General features: G+C 40.1%; 1 protein-coding gene across 1 annotated transcript in view; it reads right to left on the bottom strand.

Annotated features, from left to right (window-relative positions):
* The window catches only part of KIAA1549L (KIAA1549 like), a 119629-nt gene extending 100306 nt beyond the window's left edge, over positions 1–19323 (bottom strand). The window contains exons 1-3 of the mRNA XM_044425840.1: positions 19233–19323; positions 3952–4278; positions 622–1215 (exon numbers count right to left, since the gene is read on the bottom strand). Of these exons, the coding sequence (XP_044281775.1) occupies positions 622–1215; positions 3952–4278; positions 19233–19239 (928 nt within the window). The 5' untranslated portion in view covers positions 19240–19323. The remainder of the gene's footprint in view (positions 1–621; positions 1216–3951; positions 4279–19232) is intronic.
* Between the last annotated feature and the right edge of the window lie 2137 nt (positions 19324–21460).

Genomic DNA, 21460 nt, shown 5'->3' on the forward strand with positions numbered 1-21460 from the left:
TCACAGCTTTATTTATTATTTATTCACATACTTATATGCTGCCTATAACTGCCAAAATGGCCTTCCTAGGCGGCTCACACAATAAGGTACAGGCCCCATGCCTCAGCTCAATCCTTCCAAAATTATTACAGAAGAAGAGGCTGGCACAAGGTCAGAACTGATGGCTAAGTGCCCATCTGGAAGTATAAGACCTTCCAGCCCTGAGATCAACTTGTGAGAAGGAATGCACACTTTTCATGTGATTCAGATCAAGACCCTGATACATACTAGGAAGGGGCAGGGCTGAAGAACATACTACAAAGCTGGTAACCTTTGCTGAATACCACCTTATGTTACTATGCTTTCTGTGACAGCTCCCTTTCTACCTAGAACAGCTTGATTCCCGACTCACTAGGCAGTTTCCTGGCAAGACAGACTTTTTAAACACTTGGCATTGATGGATAGGATAGGACAGGAGTGAGATATATTACTGTGTACTATGCAATATGACTATCTATAGTCATTCACTGGATTCCTTGTGTTATTTTTTATTAAGCTATTTTTTTCAAAGCCTACCTGACATGTATATTGTTTTCATTATCAAAAGCAATACTTCACAACAGAACCTCTATACATTCATACCTGTCTTAATAAAGAGGTTTCTGGAGAGCTGGCATTCCAAAGGAAGAACTGTTGTCGCATTAGCAAAAGCAGCTGTTGACACTGGCGTAGCAGAAGAAGTATTTTCCGCAGGTGTAGGGAGAAGTCTAGTTGTTTTCGCTGATGCTGTAATAGATGTCAAAGCTGCTGTAATTGTCAGTGGGTATGCAGTTGATGTTTTAGTGATGTCTGGGCTTGTGGATTTCTTGGTGTCAAGTAGTGTTGTTTCAGATTGTCCTGTTGCATGTGTTGTGGGAGCTGAAACTGTACTAGATTTGGGGACTGGAAATGAACTAGTGGTATGCACAGTTGTTGTAGACTCATCTCTTGAAACAACTGGAAAGGCTGTACGTGTCACTATTGGGCTTAAAGTTGATGCCATTTTGGGGGCAGTGTGATTTTTTGCTAGTGTTGATATTAACGTGCTTAATGCCATCACAGATGGCGAATTTTCTGTGCTCAGTGAGAACAAGGATGAGGTCAGCATTGGTGATGTTGGAGCTGATTTTCCTGTAACTGGTGTTGCTTCTGAAGTTGCTACAGATGGTATTACACCAGGAGACACAGACGGTAACACTGTAATGACAGAATGGGTAAAGTTGGTTGTTGGCAACAAAGAAGTTAGTTGTGTTTGTGATGCATGGACAGAGGTTATGATGGCTGCGTTAGTGGTATTTGTTGGCAATGGAGTGATCTTAGTGGAATTAGGCACTTTAACTGTATCTAGGATATCACTTCCGCCTTTTGTATACCACCCTTCTGTACTTAATGTTGTTGGCTGCTCATTACTTTTTGTTCCTGAGTCAGGGTTATTTGAAAACTGTTTTGTTTTACCCGAAGTTGTGTGTTCTTCAACAATATTTAACATTGGTGTAGAGCTTAGCAATTCATGTACCACAATGGAAGAGACTGTTGTTTTCTTACCACTAACAGCACTAATTTCCGGTTTGACTGGAACAGATAATCTAGCAATGAACTGAGAAGCCAGTGATAATGTAGGTGAAGCCGCATTCAATGAATTTGTTGATGCAGGGAGATCTTCAGAATTAGTTGTTTGAGACTTCAACATAGTCTCAGATTTGGCATAAGAAGTAAAAGGCCATGAGTGAGAATATGTTGATGAAGTTGGGGGAAATGAATCCATGCCAATAGATGCTTTTGTAAGAGCAGGTGTGAAATCCTTAGACATAGTATGAGATTCTGGGCTAAATTCTGTCAAACTTCTAGACTTCATCCCACTGAAAGCTGAAGTTGAAACATTCTGAATAGATGTTACAGATATATCAACAGAAGATGATGCTGAGCTAGAAGGTGTCTGATTATGAACATAATTTGTTTGTTGCTGTAGACCTGGAACCATTCTTAAAGTGGTAGAGTCTGCATAATGCTTTGCAGCTTGGGACATGAGAGCTGGTTGCTTTCCTGATGAAACACTAAGAACAGCAGAGGGCTGCAAATCTCTGACCCACTCAGAGACTAAAGCTGTAGTTTTAAAAATCTTGCCAGTGTTTGAAGTATCTATGATACCTTTTGACACAGCATTTGAAGTACCTAGAGAAGCTGGCCTCTGGCTTTCCAAGCGTCCTGCTGCTGGAGCAAATGAGGGCAATACATGTAAGTCTAGAGTTGCAGTAGTGGTCCTATCGGATGGATCAGGCATATGGAAATTTCCATGCAGTTCAGTATCAGATTTATTTAAAGTTAAATAAGACAAAAGTTCTGCCTGCTGTGTCACAGCAGAAGATGCCTTTGTATTCCCACCCTTCTCTTCTGTTAGACTAAGAGATGGGCTTTGTTCACTAAAATCTGTTAGCCACAAATTTCTGGAATTGTTAGATGAAGATATAAAAGTGGCAGTGGAGTGTGGTTGCAGAAGGCCTTTATGGGAAGTCGGCAAAGATACAGAAAACGCAGCAGAACTGGTTCTTTCTAGTGACAACATTTTATCAAGCATTATTCTCCATGGTGTTTGCTTGCTGACAGGAAGTTCTAAAGTAAAGTTTGTAGTTTGGGACCATGGAGACTGAGAAGGAAGAACACTGCTAGCATCAACATTTGTAAACACGGTTGCTGTACTATCTTTCATGACAACCCGACGCTGTAATGACCTCATCAAGGAATAATCAGGAAGCAATAAGGCAGGTTCATAATGTAATGAAGGTATGGATTCATAAGCTATATCAGAATTATCTTTTGTGGAAACCCAATTGGTTGGTTCTGTGACATGAGAATTTGTTAAATGAATCTTGGAGCTACTTTTATCACTTGGTGCTGAGACAGTAGCATCTGCTATTCTATCGAAATTCTTATTTAGCCTAACTGTTAAGGAAGTGACTTCATCTGCTGAGTAGGAAACTGGTATATTTGTAGATGCTGGTGCTTGAGCTAGTGCATTACTTGTGCTTATTGCCTCAGGAATACTTACAGTTGGCACTGCTGGGGAAGACATATCTGTCACCAAATGCAGAGGTTTTGGACTTTCAAAATCTGATAATAAAGCCCTTTCTTTGGTGGAGCTTGATGGAGATGCAGAAGGCAAATCAGTAATCATTTTCAAGAATGCAGATGGAATACCTGATGTATGGAAAGCGGATGTAGAAATCCAAGGAATTAATGTCTTGCTCTTAAGACCTGGAGCTGATGCAGTTACATAGATGCTACTCTTTTTATGGGGTGTCATGGATTCAGGTGGCTGCTTCATAAGAACTAAGGAAGATTCTTTATGAATTATTCCAGAGAAAGAATTGCTTTTGTTAGAATCCAATGGCACTCTCTGAGTAGGCAGTAGAACAGAAGTGTTATTGGATATAAATGCATGCAAAGCAGGCAGATGCACTTTCCTGTTCCTTGGGTTCATCTTTCTCTCTGCTGGTAATGTGGAGTGTCCATTAACCAATCCAAACTTATTATTAAAAGAAGTGACAACTGAAAATTCCTGACCATCATTTCTAGATAATGCATATTTTGTTGTGCTTGAATTTCCAGTAGTTACTGTGCTCAATGGAGTGCCTGAACTTTTATTAAAAGAGGGGTTAGATGTGTTTGTACTGAATGATTGTTTTGTATCTGTGGCCAAAGGCACTTCAGCAGGTGGCACAGTCAACTTGGAACTGACAATGACATGAGGTGACTCGTTTATCAATGGCAAAGGGGATGATGATGGAGAGGTTGAAATTATGTCTGATCCAGGTGTGATTTCTTTTGAAATGGAAGATTTTGCATATGGCATTATCTGAGATGACACAGTAGTAGTTTGATGTGTTACTGATGATGATGTGGACAATGCAGAGAACACACCGATTTGAGGCAAACCTGATACAATGGTCATTTCATCAGCATCTTGAGACCTCATTGCTGACTCAGCTGATACCTCAGAAGGTTCCTGGGATGCACTGTTGCCACTGCCTTGGTACAGACTTGGCAAAAACCTAGCTTGGTCCATAGTTCTGGTCCGTGTCCCTGCTAATGTACTTTTTATTATCTGAAGCAGATTGGCATTTTCCAAGGCTTGCCTCATTGAAATGTCACCCACTGAGGAAGACTCAAGTTCTTTAGAAGGCCATGTTGGTGATAATATAGCTCTCCAGTTGGTAAAAGACTCTGAAGAGGGGGCAACATTTATCTGCTGCTGTTCAATACCTGAAAAATAATACATTTATAATGAGTAACTTCCAAAAAACACAAGAATAATATAACACTGGATAATTATTTTAATTTTTTCCCATGCCACACAAGGATGAAATGGAAATCTTGATCTGCAGCCAGAGATTGTGCCAAAATACAATTCCCTGTCTTTTCATTAACACTGCAATCATAGCTATGACACACAGTTGGAAACCAGAGTCCCGAAGTACATCCTCACTAGATCATCAGAATAAAAAGCAATGTGTATCCATTTTTTAGAGGGAAGGGGAATGTGCCTTGGGGAACAGACAAACACAATTAGTGACCTTTGGGGCAAGACACCTACAATATCTCTGTTGAAATGACACTTACAAATAAAAGTAAAACAGCATCATAATAAAGATAAACTGCATATGAACATTCCTCATACATGACGTTTCTCATTCTGGGGGACCATGTTTTAAAAATACATGACAAATACAATGTACCTTGTGGTTATAATGGTTCCTATCATCCACATAAATTATAAAGGACTGACCATGCTACCTTTGACAAAATACCAATGTAACTATCAGCCATAGTGTGTCAACATATGAAGTGAGAAGCTTGGGGTTAGCAATAGCTAAACAAAAGGAAGAGATGCTGACAACCAAGCATCAGTGATTTGGCAAATGATACAGCACAGGAATAGTGTCAGTCTTGGCTTGGTTCCTCTATGGAGCAGCTGTAGGTGTTTATCTTGCCAGCTTTAATTATGTGCACAATTACAAGCAGGCAAGAAAGAAAGAAAGCAAGGATCACAATGAGGGGGAAAAGAAAGGGCAAATATTAAAATGAACCAAGGGACTATTCATATGTGCAAGAACACATGCACATACATATATACACTCTTACATACAAACATGTAGTTTATTTTAGAAAGTACCAGCAAAATGGTTGCACTTTACATCAGACATGGCTATCAGATTTTCTAAAGTATATCTGTACATGTGTATGTTCCTTCTTTTGTCGTCAAATTTGAAGTCTCAATGGGTTAACATGACTCTTATGTAGAATATAAAAGGTCAGCCATTGTCATTCTCCATGCTTTACAAGCCATGTGACAGCCCAGTATATCAAAAGCATTATAAGTGGCACACATGCTTGCATACCCTGTGGGACTTCTTGCATTCTGGTTTATTCTGTCTTATTCAATATGAGCTACTGGATCTACTGCTTTCCTTGACTTAGCATGCGGGCAGAAACAAGCTCCACCAAGCAGCATGTCCTTATACAATATCAAGTCACCATGGGACACTGTAAAGGACAGGCATTAGCTGCCCACCCCCAGCCCATAACAGGAAAAAAGAATACTTAATACTGTTGGGCCCAGTTCATTTTCACCACTTCATGCTGTTGCTTTAGCCAAAGCAGAAAGCACAACAGTATGTTGCAGGCCTCCAAAAAGTCTAAATATTTTGGCTACAGAAATGCTTAGGTTTTCCAATTAAGAACATTAAAGATTTTTTTTTAACAAGAGCTGCTGAGGATTTTACACCAGCCTTCCCCAACCTGCTGTCCTCCAGGTGTGTTTATGCCAGAAGGGGAATTTTGGGAACTGTAGTCCAACACAGCTGGAGGACACCAGGTTGGGGAAGGTAGTTTTAGGCAGCTGGACACCTGGATTAACTAATATAATTAATTTATTACATTGCTCGAATTAAGCTGTTTAACACATGGCTATATAGCATATTTATACAATAAGGCTTACTTTACTTTTCTTGTCAATATTTAAGACCTATATATTAAGGGACATAATGAATGAGTGGTACCAGCCTTTGTTGCAGTTGATGCCAATAAAGCATTTATGAGGCAGTTAAATTAAAGGAAGTGTTGATAATATAAAAATTAAGGATAACAACATACTGCAATTACATGGAATAATTATAATTTTCTGCATGTCTTTAGTGTTCAGTATACAAAGTACCGTATTTTTCGCTCTATAAGATGCACCTGACCATAAGATGCACCTAGTTTTTAGAGGAGGGATCCATGGAAAGCTTCCTGATAATCACAGGCACATTCCCCATCACTTGCCCATGGGCTTCATTAAAAGACGGGTTGCCATTTGAAAACACACCGACCTGTGATTAACAGCTGTCACCTGTGCCGGAGGAGGGGGGCGGAGCAGGGCGCGCAGAGCGTGTGCCGGCCAGGTGTGGTGCAGCTGGGCCAGCAGCGTGCCGGCGGTCTTCCGGGCGGCACGGTGGCGGCAGGTCTTCCCGGGCAGTGGGGGTGAGCAGTCCGTCTCTCCGTGCGGCCGGCGGGTTAAAGCCCGCGGCTCCTCCTCCTCTGCACCGCTCCCCCTGAGTGGCACAGCTCTCACCTGCGCCGGAGGGGGGAGCGGAGCAGGGCGCACCGAGCGCGTGCCGGCCAGGTATTGCCATGTGGTGCAGCCGGGCCGGCAGCGTCCTGGGCATCGGGCACACAAACATTTGCTCTATAAGACACACAGACATTTCCCCTTACTTTTGAGGGGGGAAAAAGTGCGTCTTATAGAGCAAAAAATACGGTATTTTGCTGGTAGAGCAAAATAGCTTTGACCCTTACTAAAGGAAAGATGGGAAACAAATGTTTCAAATTATGTAAATTTGAATATACTGCATTTATAACCCACCTTTCTTCCTCCTACAAGGAACCTTAAGTGGCTTACATTGTCCTCCTCCACTCCATTTTTATCCTCACAATAATCTCCTAGGTCCCTAGCCCAGCATGCTAACCATTCCTCAAATAATCAAATAAATAAATAGGACATGAACCATTCAAGCTCTAACTGTTTTCTAGATGCACAGTCATGAGGGCTATCTTGAACTGAAAAAGACAAACCTGATTAGCCTCTTATTTGAGAAGGTGACAGATGAAAACCTGAAAAGCTCTGCTCCAGATGTTTTGCACTTCAGTAGCCCCAGTTTGGATAGCCAATGGTCAGAATGCTGGACATTTGGAAGGCACCAGGCTGGGGAAGGTGAACTAAGGTGCTAACATAATTGGAGAATCTCTAAACCAAGGACCAAACTAGACTATATGTTGGAGATTTCTGACCTTAGGGCCATAATACCTGATAGAACACCTCTCCTGACTTTAATCTACCCAGACCCTATGATCTGAATCTGGGGCCTTCCTCCAGCTGCTACCCTTAAGGGAGGTCGAGAAGAAGGCAACAAGGAAGAGGGCCTTTCCAGTGGTGCTCCCCCCATCCCCCCTTGGTGGAATGGTCTTCCCACTGAGGCCCACTCAGTGCCAACACTGTCATCTTTTTGGCATCAGGATAAAACTGCCCTCTATTTCCAGGCATTCCATGGATTTTATCTGCTGTTTTAATTAGGTTTTTAAAATAGTAATTTTTAAAAATTAGTTTTTAATGGAAATGTTTTAGAAGTTAAACTGTTTTATATTTTTGTATTTTGAAATTTTAAGCTGTTTTAAATTTTATACTGTGAGTTATTGTATTTTATTGTATCTTTTGCATTTGATTAAATTACTGTGAACTATGCAGAGAACTTCCACTATGGAGTGGCACAGAAATGAAATAAACTCTTATCTCCAATTTGTATGTGAAAAGCATGTTCTTGACAGAAAAATCTGGCAAAATGATAGGAATTGCCTAGCTATCTCAGGGTTCATGCTCAACCAAAGTAATGTAGTATTGAAGCTAAGTTCCACTAAAGTAGGGATATGTCTAATGGGCGGCGGGGGGGGGGGGGATGACTGTTTCTGCTCATTTCTAAGTGATGAATTCGCCACCAAAATTAAGCATTTGTTCACTTTCCTCTAACCAACCCAGACCTCCACCACACATTGGGAAAACAAAATATAATGCTTGTAAAAGTAAGTCTTTTAATGAGCAAACTTGTTCAGATGAATTTCTGTTTTTTTCAGAAAGCTGTAGTATCAACAGAACAAAATGAAAACTTGATGCACTCCTCCATGAGTGTATCTTCCCCTAGTTCTTCCACCACAAATAGAATTGTTCCTTCATTGGTAATCCCACCTATGATGTTTCTGGATTTTGGCAAATGCTTATATTTCAGGCACTCATTGCCACCATAACAGAGAACTTCACAAGCTGACCCTTTTCCACTGTCCCCAATTCACCTAGCATATTTTAAAATCTCCTCATACCTTGGTAAGAAGCTTAGGCACAAGATGAGCACTAATGTGAAATGAATTTTGAACAAGTTAATATATTAAAGGGATCTTTCACACATAAGAGGATGTTAACATTTACTCTGGGGTTTTCAAAAAGCTGCTTAGTGAACAATTCTTTATGACTCAAGAGACACTGCTCCTGTTGCAAGCCCCTGAACACTTCTTTTACCTAAGGCTGAATTTCATAAAACTTCTTTGCTAGCCAAATACCCATCCTACTAAGTCCGGTTTCTGGGTAAAGTCCTCCTCTGATACCAAAAGTTGTATTTCTGGCTTCTTGGGCAGTTTCTGGGTTTTTATTTCCAGCTTCCTTAACTTTTTCCACCAAGCTAGCTCAGTCAATCAGAATCGAGTGTACCTAATCCAAGCCCCACCTAACAATATTCCATGTCTTTCCTGCCAATATCACTGCTAGTCAGGACTTTGTCAGCAACAAAACAAGGCCTCAGACCTAATAAGATGCAGTACTGTCTCAAAAAGGCAAGACTAAGAAAATGTTAAATGACAAAGTTATATACAGAGCCATTCTTTACAGACACCCCAAGCCCTCTGCAGTGACATTCACTATTAGCAGAGAAACAAGCATGCATGTTTTATTCTACCTGCAATTGTGGAAGAAATACTTGTGGAACTGTTTATTAAGCAGCTCTGTTTGATTTTAAAACATGTTTGTCCAAGCATCTCAGGCTCTTCACTATGCTATGATTTTCAGCTTGCGATCTAATGTAAGTTGGCAGAATCTACTATCAACAAAATATAACTTCAAGTGTGATCAATTGTAAGTATGCAAGTTCACTAAGATGGACCTATTTTTTATTCTAAATTAAAATGTTTTCCCCTCTGAAATAGCCTGCTGAAACCCATTGCTCTATCAATGGGTTCCACATCAGGGAAATTGCCACAAATTAAAATACAATAGAATTGTAGCATTAATTAACAAGTGGGTGGTCTGGAGACACACAAGCCAAGATGCAATGACAACAAGAAGCAAGAAAAATCAGGGTAGTCTTGGAATGAGTGTGGTTAAGTGGCAATGGAGGAAAAAAAAGCTTTTTCAGGAAAAGCAAATAGTATTGGTTGAAATGCAACATTTGTGGGAATAAAAGTTTGGGACTGGGAGGAATACAGTTAAAAGATGACATCCAGCCAGAGAAAATGGAAGCTAGAAAAGCCAGACTACAAAAACAGGCAGAGGAAAGTGGAAGGAGAAATTAAGTTGAGTGATGCTGACTTCATTTAAATTCAACATGAATCAAAGTACAACCTCTACAATATGGCAGGAACAGTAAAATAGAAGACAACAACCTACCCCAAGACAGCTAACCAAGAACTGATAATGAGATGCTGTATAAATCCCAGCACCTTCTCAAGTAATCAAGAAAAGCAGTTCAATTAAATTACTGAAATGCATTCATGCTCTAAATTGCTCAGTGCCAAAAGAAATAGAACAATTAGGTGCGCCATAACAAGCCATTCACAAAAACTACAGCTGGAGGGGAAAATCTGCTTAAATGGCAAGCAAAATGCTTAAGAAGGTGAGAACTTAAATAATAACAACACATATTGTTATCCGAGGATTGCAGATCAATATAAGCCTGCCAGTAACTTTTGTATCTCAATAAGCTATGTTAACACAGAGAATACTTTTTATACAATGGTGCAGTATCAAGAAATCAGTGAACACTGAAATATTTGAGGAGGGATTCCCAAACTGCTGGTACGTGTACATTAAAGATAGACACAATCATTCGACAATACTCCATTCACACTTATAAAGAGACAACCTGTCCAACATTATTGTCACCCAGGAACTCTGCTGACTATATCATCAAGATGAACAAATATATTCAAAATGGATTTTAAAAAGCAGGGTAAAAATCATGCTGCAGCTAATAAAAGATACTGAAACAAAGAAGATATTGCAACTATGTTAGAAAGTAAAGAACACAGAGCCCACTATTCCAGTCACAAGCTGATAGAAAAGAATAACCTTGCTCCATGTGACCAGGCCAAAGGGCTGATGGTTATGAAGGAGAGGCACATTATTCAGTGAAGATGTCCTTCCCAAATCAGATCATCTGGTGTCCCTTCTGATATCTTCCAAACACCAGAGGAGACCTTTTTTATTATCCATTTTTAATGTATTGCTAAGCTTAAAATTGTATCACCACCACAAAATTAAGGCTGCTTACATTTTAAGGATTTATGTTTCAAGCTCATATTTTTGTTATGTATTTTAATTATTTGTCACTTTAAAAACATTGCTAAAAACTGCGATTTTAGATACTTGCAATAAAACTAAGCTCAACAAATAAAAGGAAGGCTGAACTTCTTCCTGCAGGTCTTTACATGATTGGAATGTGCACTGAAAGTTTAAGCAAGATTGGCATTACAAAAGAGTTGCAGATATAGTTCCACTTTGGCATAGGAACTTTTTAAGCTCACTTTTCCAGCAGCAGCTCCTACCTACCTCAAAATGCCTCATCCCACCCATGTAAACTGTTGCCACTGAAAATAAATATTGCACTTGCTCCCGTGGTCAGGCAGAAGTACTTTCTGGATGCTGACAGGGACTGCTGGACCCTGGCCATGGATGAGAGAAGTTCTTATCTCAGTCTACCAAAGGACAATTCCATAACTTCTTAGTTTGAATGACTCATGACAGATAGTTAACATCAGCTATCAAAGTTGAAGAAATTAGTAAGAGCAATCCTTGAAGCAAAAACAAGAAAATTTATGCATATACTAAAGATTGTTAAGAAGATACAGCTATACAAATTAGATGGAAAGATCATCCAGACAATTACAGGTTTTGGCTTTTGAACCTGGAAAGATATTAGATGAAGTACAATGAAACAACTACGGTATTATCCAGTCAAAGTAAAGCACATTAAAGTCACATTGATTGAAACAGGAGTGCTTTAAACTCACAGTCAACTCTCCTACTGCAATCAGTGAAATGTAAAAATGATTCACTTTGGCTGGATCATATCCTTAGTCTGCAAGTGCCAGGAATAAATCAAACTTGATTTCTTCTAACATGCTAACTATTTTTCTCTGTTTCCTTGAATGAAAAAGGCTTTCTCCTTTATTGGATTTATTAACCATTTTGAGTTGTAATTGGAGATAAAGAGGATAGAAACAGAATGAATTAATGAATTTCAAAATAAATTTAAGGATAAACATATTTTCAGCACCTGCTTTCTGAGCCTTGTGTTTGCTTCAGGCTCTATTCTTCTGAAGTCACCTATCAAGAATTCAGCACTGCTGAACAGCAATGCATTGAACAGCTTGTTATCAAAGCTTCATATTATCCCAGCTTCTGTACATACACAGCAATGCTAAAAGTATCAGATAAAGGTAAAGCGGAACAAGAAGGCAGAAACAGTCCAGACACAAATTACAGTAACAGGTTAAGAGTACACATCACAGCCACTGAGTTGGGAAACATACCAATTTTAGTACAAAATGTGTTAGCAGCAGTAGGGATAGTGCAGCTTTCTGATGTTATTGAAGTGCAAATCAGAATAATACAAGCTGATGAAATTTGAGTAATAAGCTAACACTGACAGGATGCCCATGTAAGGGTCCAGGGCATGGGAACCTGAGTAAAAGATAATGCAACAGGGCCCAGGAAACAAGGCAAGGCGGTCAAAGACAGAATCTAATTACCAGTCCAAATCACTAATCCAAATTGCAGGATCAAGCAAGCCAAAACCAAGCAAGACGTCCATTGTAGCACATTCCAGGAATCTAGTAGTCAAAGAGGAGCCAAACACAGCAAGAGCTTCAGTACACTGGAGACCAGTGTTGCAGAGGTAGCTTCTGGGAGGAAGAGTCAGCTCTTATATAACTCTTCCCCCAGGGCTCCTAGGTGGTGTTCATAAGGAACCTGGTAGCTGCAGCATAGTCTGGGACAAATCCTGCAACTACCAGGGCTGTTATTCTGATGCTTGTCCAGCAAGAGGAGCCTGAAGCAGCCCAGATCCTGGCAGCCCAATATTTGCAACAGGCACTAATTCCATGAAATCAAGGGGGTTTTGCCTAATACTCCCTCCACTCCTAAGCAGTATACCCAATGTTGAAGAAATTGCCCATCGCTATAATTGTCATAGGCAAATTCCTATAGAGAACTATTCTGTTTTAAGTAATCAGCAGGTGATGATAAACAACTACAATAAAAAAAGAATCTTCACATTCCAACTGCAAAAACAAAGCCAAAGAACAAACTGTACAGAACACGAAAACAAAATCTATCCAGAGACTTCTGTTGTTATAAATATGTTACATTGGACCATATACTGCTTTGTTGATTGTTAGGATTTATTTACTGCCAAGAACTTGTCTTATATTAAGAAATAAATTGAAGTTGACTGAATGCAGCTTCTGGGAATTTCTGTGACTGAGAACAAACCTAGACTAAGTGCAGCACGAACCCAGCAACAGAAATTGGTTTTCACAGGACATTTCCAGACTCGGATCTCAAAATGTTGTATGAATCAAACCCTGAAAACAACTGAAAAGTTTGAGCATCGCCAACTACTTCACTTAATTTTGCTCCATCCCATCTTAGCAAATGGAAAAGGGAAGGTAGAGGAGATAAATTGTCCCTTGCTCACCTGCTTAATTATGCCCCAACCACTAGTGTGGCTGGAACATGCAAAAAGTATGGAAGTGCTGCATAGAATGGAAAGTGACTTGCTATTTCACAAGCATTTTATGGTGAAACAGAAATGATTTAGAAACACTATGAACTGCCCATATAGAACCACCCTGGGTAAAGCATGGACATTTTAATTTTAAATTTTGATAGGCATATCAAGCTTATGTTTTTAATATAAATAAATAAATATAATTCCATAATATGTTAATAATGGCAATAATTTATTTTGGTTTACAGTTCTGACAAAATGGTATACCAACAGTAGTGAAATATTATGGCAATCCATGAACATTTGCAACTGAACATGAATAATAATAAAGTTTACAATGTAACTCCAGGATAGATTCTTTTGCCAAGCTCACAGCTCATCTAGAACATAACAGAATATGGCATAAAGTCTTTATCAGCATATCTGGCTTCATAACTTGTGAGTAATGTGATCCTCTCAGATTCCTGCTGTTAAAAATCATTACGCTCAATCATCATGCAGTCTCCCTAAGGCCCTGATCTTAAGGAAAATTACACACTAGTTTAACTTTCTACATTGCAGAACACCTATTCAATCACAGATCTTTTCAGAACAGTTTAACACATGGTCCCAATGATATAGGCCAAGTGCAGTAAAGACCAGCATAAGAGCACTGAATTAGGCAGATGCTAACAGCAAAGCTAATAAGGAAAACATTTTATTTTAAAAGAGTGACTATTGCCCTAGCTTTTGCTGTAACTGGGGAACATACAGTACAGAAAGAAGACCTGCTTTCTTAAAAAGTTTCATTTGTTATTGTTAGCAGTATTAGTATTATTTTCATTTCTATACCACCCCATGGCCAAAGGTCTCTGCATGGTTACAATACATAAAAACAAGAAAATAAAATTCAATAAAAATAGCATAAACTAAAAATAAAAACATAAAAACATACAGCACCCTATGAAAACCTGGGATGGGTAATCCCCTCAGGCCAAGCAAATCATTGGCATAAAGAACTGTCTAAGCTGGTGCTGAAAAGATGACAAACCAGGCAAGCTGCGCTGGGAAGGTTTTTCCATAGTTGGGTAGCCATAACAGAGAAAATGCTCCCTCTTGCTGCCACTCTTCAAATCCCCCTCAGAGTTGGCATTCACAGGAAGTCCCCAGAGGCTGAACATGGTGTCTGAATACAGACACTCTGACAGGTATTATTAAAGCTTTATAAATTAAAGGCTTTACAATTCAGCACCTTGAACTAGACCCAGAAGCATACAGGCAAGCAATGCAAGTGGACCAGAACTGATCTTATGTGTTTGGACCTATGAGTCACAGCTGTTAATCTGGCTGCTGCATTCTGCATGAGCAGCAGCGTCTGAACCATCTTCAAAGTCAGCCCCATGTAGAGTGCATTGCAGTAATCTTTTTCACAGATTACCACAGTATAGATTTTACTGTAACTAAATTATCCCTGCCCAGATACGGGCACAGCCTGGCCACCAGCCAAAGCTGGTAGAAGGCATTCCAAGCCACTGGGGCGACCTGAGCTTCAAGTAAGAAACTTTGATCAAGAAACTTTGATCAAACCTGCTCCTTCAGGTGGAGTATCCTCATAATCTACATGTTGTGCCAGCTACATTCATATACATTCATACTTTTCATACACAATGCCAGCTGCTGGGGGAAGGGAAATTGAAATCGCAACAGGTGGGCTGGGGGAGGGAGGAAGGAAAAATCTAGCCGTTGGAGCAATACAACAATGGAACCGATTAAACAGAGAGGTTGTGGGTGTTCCTACAATGGAGGCAATTCAAAATGCAGCTGGACAGCCATCTGTTAGGGATGCTTTAACTTGGCATCCTGCAATAAGTAGGGAGCTGTACCTGAAGGCCTATTAAATGGGCCTTTCCAACTTTTCATAGGCATCAAAATCTGGAGACTTTCAGATCCCCTGCTTCTACGTCCCAGCATTGCCTTTACCATTCAAAGGGAGCCCTTGATACCATCCTCCCAGCCTGAAAATGTAGCTCTCTCCTCATCCTCTGAGTCCAATGCTGACTTCTCCCACATGCAGGTGCATCAGACCACAGAATCTATCATGGCCTTCTTGAAAGATTACAGCAAGTTCTTTCAGGGGATGAAAACCATTTGACAATAGAGCCCTGACAATCTTCTTAAGGCTTCAGGGTTCTTAAAACTCCAGGCATTTGCTGAAACCACAACTCAGGTAGCAATGGAACTGACTCCTGTTCACACGAAACTGTGAAGATTATGTCAATTACTTACTAGGTAGTTTCAGAAAATACACTAACCCATGCTCAAGAACTGAGTAAGGATTGAGTGTGGGGTGTCACCAGGGCCTGTTGTTACTGGGTTATTGTTTTGTCTGCACCCAGCTAGGCTAACAACCCATGGCTTGTTAACTAGGAACAACCCACAAATAGAATCCATGGTTTGTTATCTTGATTGGCTTCATATAACAGAATACAGTATACCCCCTGAGAGATTGCAGTTCAGCATTCATGGCCTCAGTCTTTCGCAGAACTTTCCATGCAGCGGCTTGCTCACAAGGAGATTGTTTTCTCCGAGTGAGTCCAAACCAATTTCCTTGCGAGTAAACTGGCGCCTCTCCCTGTGAGCAAAGAGATCGGTTTGGACTCACTCGGAGAAAACAACCTCTGTGTGCACCCGCCCCTGCCTCGTCACGCACGCGTGCCCGCCCCCCAGCCTGGCCTGTCCCGCACCCTCCCCGCCCACACCGCCTTGGTGGCCTGCGCCCATCGCCGGCACCAAATTCCCAGTTTTTCACAATTCATGGGTGCATTAGGAACGCAACCCCTGTGAATTTTGGGGGACTACTGTAATGCACATTGCAACAACAACCTACAGTATGGTTCAACAACTCTGAGTATGGGTTATCATGTTGTCTAAACCCATTAACTGTACCCTGGCTTGCTATGGCTTGATTTACCTCAGGTTGTCTGACTTCAAACTAACTTGTTTAACTGAACCTGACTTATAAAAAGCTATGCTGATATGCCACGCCATAACTTGACTAACTTCAACGTGAGTAATTTAAATGAACCTGACTTCAACTTGAATCTGTTAGTCTCAACTCACTTCTTCCCTTGCAGGCCCAAAGTCTCAATCAAACTGGATAAGATCCAGCACTATAAGAATCAGCAATATTCCAGAGCACATGGCTTCAAAATGTCACTTTGTTGATGCACATTATTTGAGCAATTTGGAGGATTTCAGAGGAAAGTGAACAACCCCTTCCTTCCCTTGTTCACTTCATCTGTTATTTAGCTTTACAACTATGTTAGTGCTAACCACAGTTAATTGCTAATAAAATTTACCTTTTCAGCAGAGTAAGCAAAACCCTTTAAATAATATTTTTGAATCCTGGTTAAAATAATTAGCTTCTGTAAAAACACAACACTACACAACACAACACAAAACTTTGATTACAGGGGAGGGGAGGGGAGGGGAGGGGAAATGTGCTTCAGGGAGGGAAGGAAAACATGAAGAATGCATGTCCGGGTTAAGGCAACATTAGATCAGACTTCTGGAAACGGACTGGTCTAAGCAGACTGTGAATAACCAAGAAAGTTCTTAGGTCATAACAGAAAGCTCGCTGAAAATGTCAATTTAAGTGTGCAGCTGCCATGAAAGGCTAAATTTAGCACTCAGTTTTAATAGAAAAGGGATTAAAAATTAAATAGGAAAGTGTCATAATATAGTTATGTAATTCTATGCTGTAGCTCTATTTAGAATTCTGGTTAGTTCTTCTCTATAAGAATAGCATATTACTGAAAATAGAATGGTAATGGGCTACCAATGAATGGGTACACTTTCCCTATGAGAAAAGATAAGGAGACTAATCTGTTAGTTTGAAAGAAAGAACAAAAAGATGTAGCAAAGAGTCATACATTTATGAATGACATCAAGAATATGGAACAGGAAAAATACCTCATATGATAGCAAAATTCATGGTCACTCAGTAAAATTTGGGGTAGCACGTTCTAGACAGGCAATTAATTTACAGAACTCATTACTAAAAAGATTTGATGGCAACTATTTTCAATGTCTTTCAAAGGGAATAAAGAACTTCATACATGTCATAGAAATATTGCAACATTTAGTGTAGATGTTAGGACTTCCAGAAATTAGAACTCAAGAACAGTTTTTAAAAAGTGCATTCTAGAAACCCAGAAACTACCAAAATAAAGTATTTCAGATAAAATGAGGAGCCACATTTGTGGCAACTTTTTCTGCCTCCTCATCAAGTCTGAGGTCCAGGTGTAGCAAAGTAATGAACACCAGTCCTGAAGTAGCCTTTTGGTGTTGTTTTGTTTACTAGTCAGAGGTAAATTCTACTTTGATGGGAGTTACTTCTTAGTAATTATGTGAGGTTGAAGCCTAAGAACATGTGTTATTATAATCTACCATACATTCCCACTCTCTCCCTTGCCACTGTGCCATGTTGTTTACAATTAAATGCTAAATGCGCACAGCTTTTTGCTGACTGCAGGCACTCCATTCTCCTTATGTGGATTTGGGCCTACGTAAAAACTAAGGAAAATTGTGGGTGTGTGTAGGGTAAATTTTAAACAAGCACAAGCTGTGATTCTGCACAGTTCTATCTTGAAAGCAAGTAAAAGGTGAATTAGCTGGACTCCTTTAAAAAGCAAGTATCTCCTAATTATTTATGCATGTCAGTATTACTACATGCAAATTTGTTTGTTTCTATGTGTCTGAGCCCCATATCTTGCCAGCATTTAGAACTGTCGGAGCTCTGGACTTAAGTAACGAGCAGACTAAGGAAGAAAAGGCGGCAGTCTCCCCATTGGTTTAAACAGCTAGTGCCTTCATACTACACTCCCTATCAGTCTGTTAAGTGAGTCCTAAGGTCTCTTAGTAACTGCAGTAGTACTGATTTCAAAAGGAAGAAGCAGGCTTGATTAAAGCAGATGAGGGAGCTCTGAAGACTTAAAGCACTGCTCGAAAAGATCTGAGGTCCACAGATAGATTGCCTTTTTATAACACTGCTCATAAGATTCATTTCTAGAGGGTCCATGGGTCTAGGGAATAATATTTCAATGGCAGGAATGACAGAGCCTGGTCCTAGAGCATCTTCCGCTCTCCCTCTCTCTGTTTTGATGACTGAGTTGGAGTACCTGTGGAGGAAAGGAGGAAAAGCCAACATCTTTGAAAGTAAAACATGCTGTTGCTACAAAACCAAGCTTTGTTGCCATAAGCATGTGCATGATCTGATTGTGTGTGTGTGTGTGTGAGAGAGAGGGGGGGGGAGAGAGAATCTGTGTGTGGAGGGAGACAGGTGTGGAAGGAAGTAGGCCCTAGTCAACTTGTGTGTAGACTCTGCCACTCCAGCAGGCATGCAAAGAGGCTCTTGAGGGAAAAAATGGTTGTGCACTCCTGTGCTAGAACATTTTTTTAAAATAAATTCAAATTCAAAGATGGTCTTCCAGTTGTGTAATCTCTCACATAAGGCGAACTATCAGTGTTGCTGTAGAACCTACCTAGTATAATACTGCATAAACTTTTGCACAAACATTTGCGAAAGAGTGCTAGCAGCTATTTTCTTCTGTAGGTATAAACATGGGTCTATAGCTACTAGAATATGGATTATCCTAACTGGAAGTTGCCCCTCAGACTGAAAAGGGTGCATAAGCGTTTATCTAGGTACAGAGTGTTCCCACCTCTGTTGCTTTCCATGTGGTTTGGCTGATTACTGCCTCTTGTCTCTCTTGCTTCAGCAATGTTGAGACAGATTCCCTTTCCACAAGGCAGGGAGATCTTAGGCTTAGGAGCCTTTCCAATAACAGAAATACTAGAAAGCCTGCTGGCAATGCTGTTGCCATTGGCCTTCTTCATGTGGACCACATCAATGAGCTGCAATGCCTCTTCCTGTTAGTGATCACACCAATATGACACAAGTTGGCCCCACCAGTTACCATGCTGAGGTTGTCTGTGTTAAATTTAATGAAGTCTTGTGATCTCGCCCATCTCCAGGTCAATCTGGATCATGTCATTGATCTTGATTAGGGGAACTGAGTAGCAGATTGTCCAGGCATAATGAATGACAAGGTATGAGATCCCTTTGGTGCCCACAAAAATCTTCCTAACCTTGCATGGCTTGTACTTTGCCTCTTCTGGTGTGACTCAGTGAAGACAAATCAGTCTTTGTGGCATTGGCAACAAGGTGGAAATGCTCACTTGGCTTCTCAATGCTGAATACATCCACAAAGCCAACAAGATAGATAATATCAGTGCAGGTTTGGCAATCAATCTTGAAAAGCTGCTTCATGTAGATCTTCTTGACTTCATTACCTGGCAGGGAATATTTGAGCCTTTTCCTGATGAAGATTATGAGTGGGAGGATTTGCCTCAGTACAATTTATTAAGCATTCAGTGCTTTACTGCTTCTACACTCTTGAGGTCCTTTTTGGGTCCATGAGTGATGGCTGAACTCCACCGAGAAACAGCTTTCCATGCTGTACTTTGCAATTAGCATAAATAACGCGTACACATTTCTGAGGCAAAGGTAAAATAGATTATCTGTGAGCCATACTGAATTTGTAGCTAAAGCCTCCAAATCTGTCCTCAGATTTACTTTACTGGTATCCCAAGTACAGCAAAGCAGAAAGTGCAAGTTTCGTGAAACCAGCCCCTTGAGCCATTTTGAGATGGTTTCACATTTTTAAGGTGGACAGCTGAAAAAGTAGATTATGAATGTGCAAAATCTGCACTGACAAACATGAGTTTCAGATATGTGTCTAGCAGGTAACCAGAATTGGCAATAGCCCCCCCCCCCCAAGAGTTAATTTTGGTGGCAAATCAGGTTATACTAAGAAATAGCCCCAACATACAGAAAGTCTAGTACTTGGGGATGGGCAAATAGTGCATCTCCATATGTTTAAGCTATCATCCCTCTCCATTGCCCCAACTGGTTAGGGTTGGCAGACCCTACCAAAACATGGGGCAAAAAAGTCCATCCTGTGCTTCTTGATTAGAGGGTTCAAAAGTGAAGGTACTATTTTAAAATGTATGGGGAATAAAACAAAGGGCTGAAAATTATTTTCTACTCAGCCTCATGGATTTGACTCCATCAGCCCTGTGCTGGTGCCAACTCAATTTAATGAGAGCTGAACCACCACACAGGTGTCTGTTTTTAGAACAGGTTGTGATTTCTGGATTTATTTTAAAAAGTCAAGGACATTGCCATTAAATATGGACCTCTTGCTCTGCAACTTGTGTAAAGTAGGTGAATTTGTGCCAACTGCAGCTTGAAGATTCAAATTGTGCACTAATCCAAAATTAAGTATAAAAAACTCAAGGTGGTCCATGTGGATTATGTGCATATGTAGTGAAAGAAGCATGCTTCCATACTTATGTTAAATGCTACAAGAAGAACAAAAACAAGAACAACGAAACTTACTCCAATCCAACTAGGTTGCCCCAATTTGCACAATTTACAAAACTGGTGCAAATTGCACTAGACATATACTGTCCTCAGTTTCAAATTTGTGCAAATATTTTAAGCAATTACATGGAAGCCAGGAAAAAGTGACTCCAACTCACCCTGCTTTTTGTCATCTGGTCAAAAATGTGTCAAAAGTCCACTGAACTTGAGTTTTCTAGTAATGCACATCCCTAGTACAACTGCACATACAAGAGTGTTCAAGACCCCTTAATACGGTTTAACAGTTGAATGAAGAAACAGGATCAGACACCTTGAAGGGAGAAACAATAAGAAAATAGAAACAGCCAAGAGAAAGTACAGTCATTTGTAGACAGAGAGAACCTGATTCTACTACTAGCAAATAAAAATGCATTAGCAGCATATATAAGAAAAATATGCATAGAGCAGATATTCAGCAAATAAGTAGGAAATGAGGAAGAAAATCCACTTGCCATATATTAGGGCAACTTATTTGACTGAAAAGGTACGGGATGTTCGGGACAGTATACTTCATGGATATTACTTGCATTTGTCAAATACTGGGGGAGCTGAGTTTAAACATTAGATTCCTGGTGTGTGGTATTTGTTTATATCCTGCCAAGGGGTCCTTTTTCCACAGAGCTCATTTTCCATCATGGATTGTTATTCACAGGTCTTTATAAATAATATTAAATACATTTACCATTGGCTTTCTTAATACATTGGCTTTAACCTTTGTTAAATGACATTTGCTGTTCTCTCTTCACAGCTCTCCCAATGAACTTTATTTAATTACAATTAATCAATCTGCCATTTCTAGAAATCACCACAAGAAAAGTGTCAACTCTGCTGGAACAAATGAGATTTAAAAATTAGTAACACCAGTGGTAAACACAGTATTGTCACAACTATG

This window comes from Varanus komodoensis, unplaced genomic scaffold, assembly GCF_004798865.1.
Source record: "Varanus komodoensis strain SLA01 unplaced genomic scaffold, ASM479886v1 scaffold16, whole genome shotgun sequence".
Taxonomy (NCBI): domain Eukaryota; kingdom Metazoa; phylum Chordata; class Lepidosauria; order Squamata; family Varanidae; genus Varanus; species Varanus komodoensis.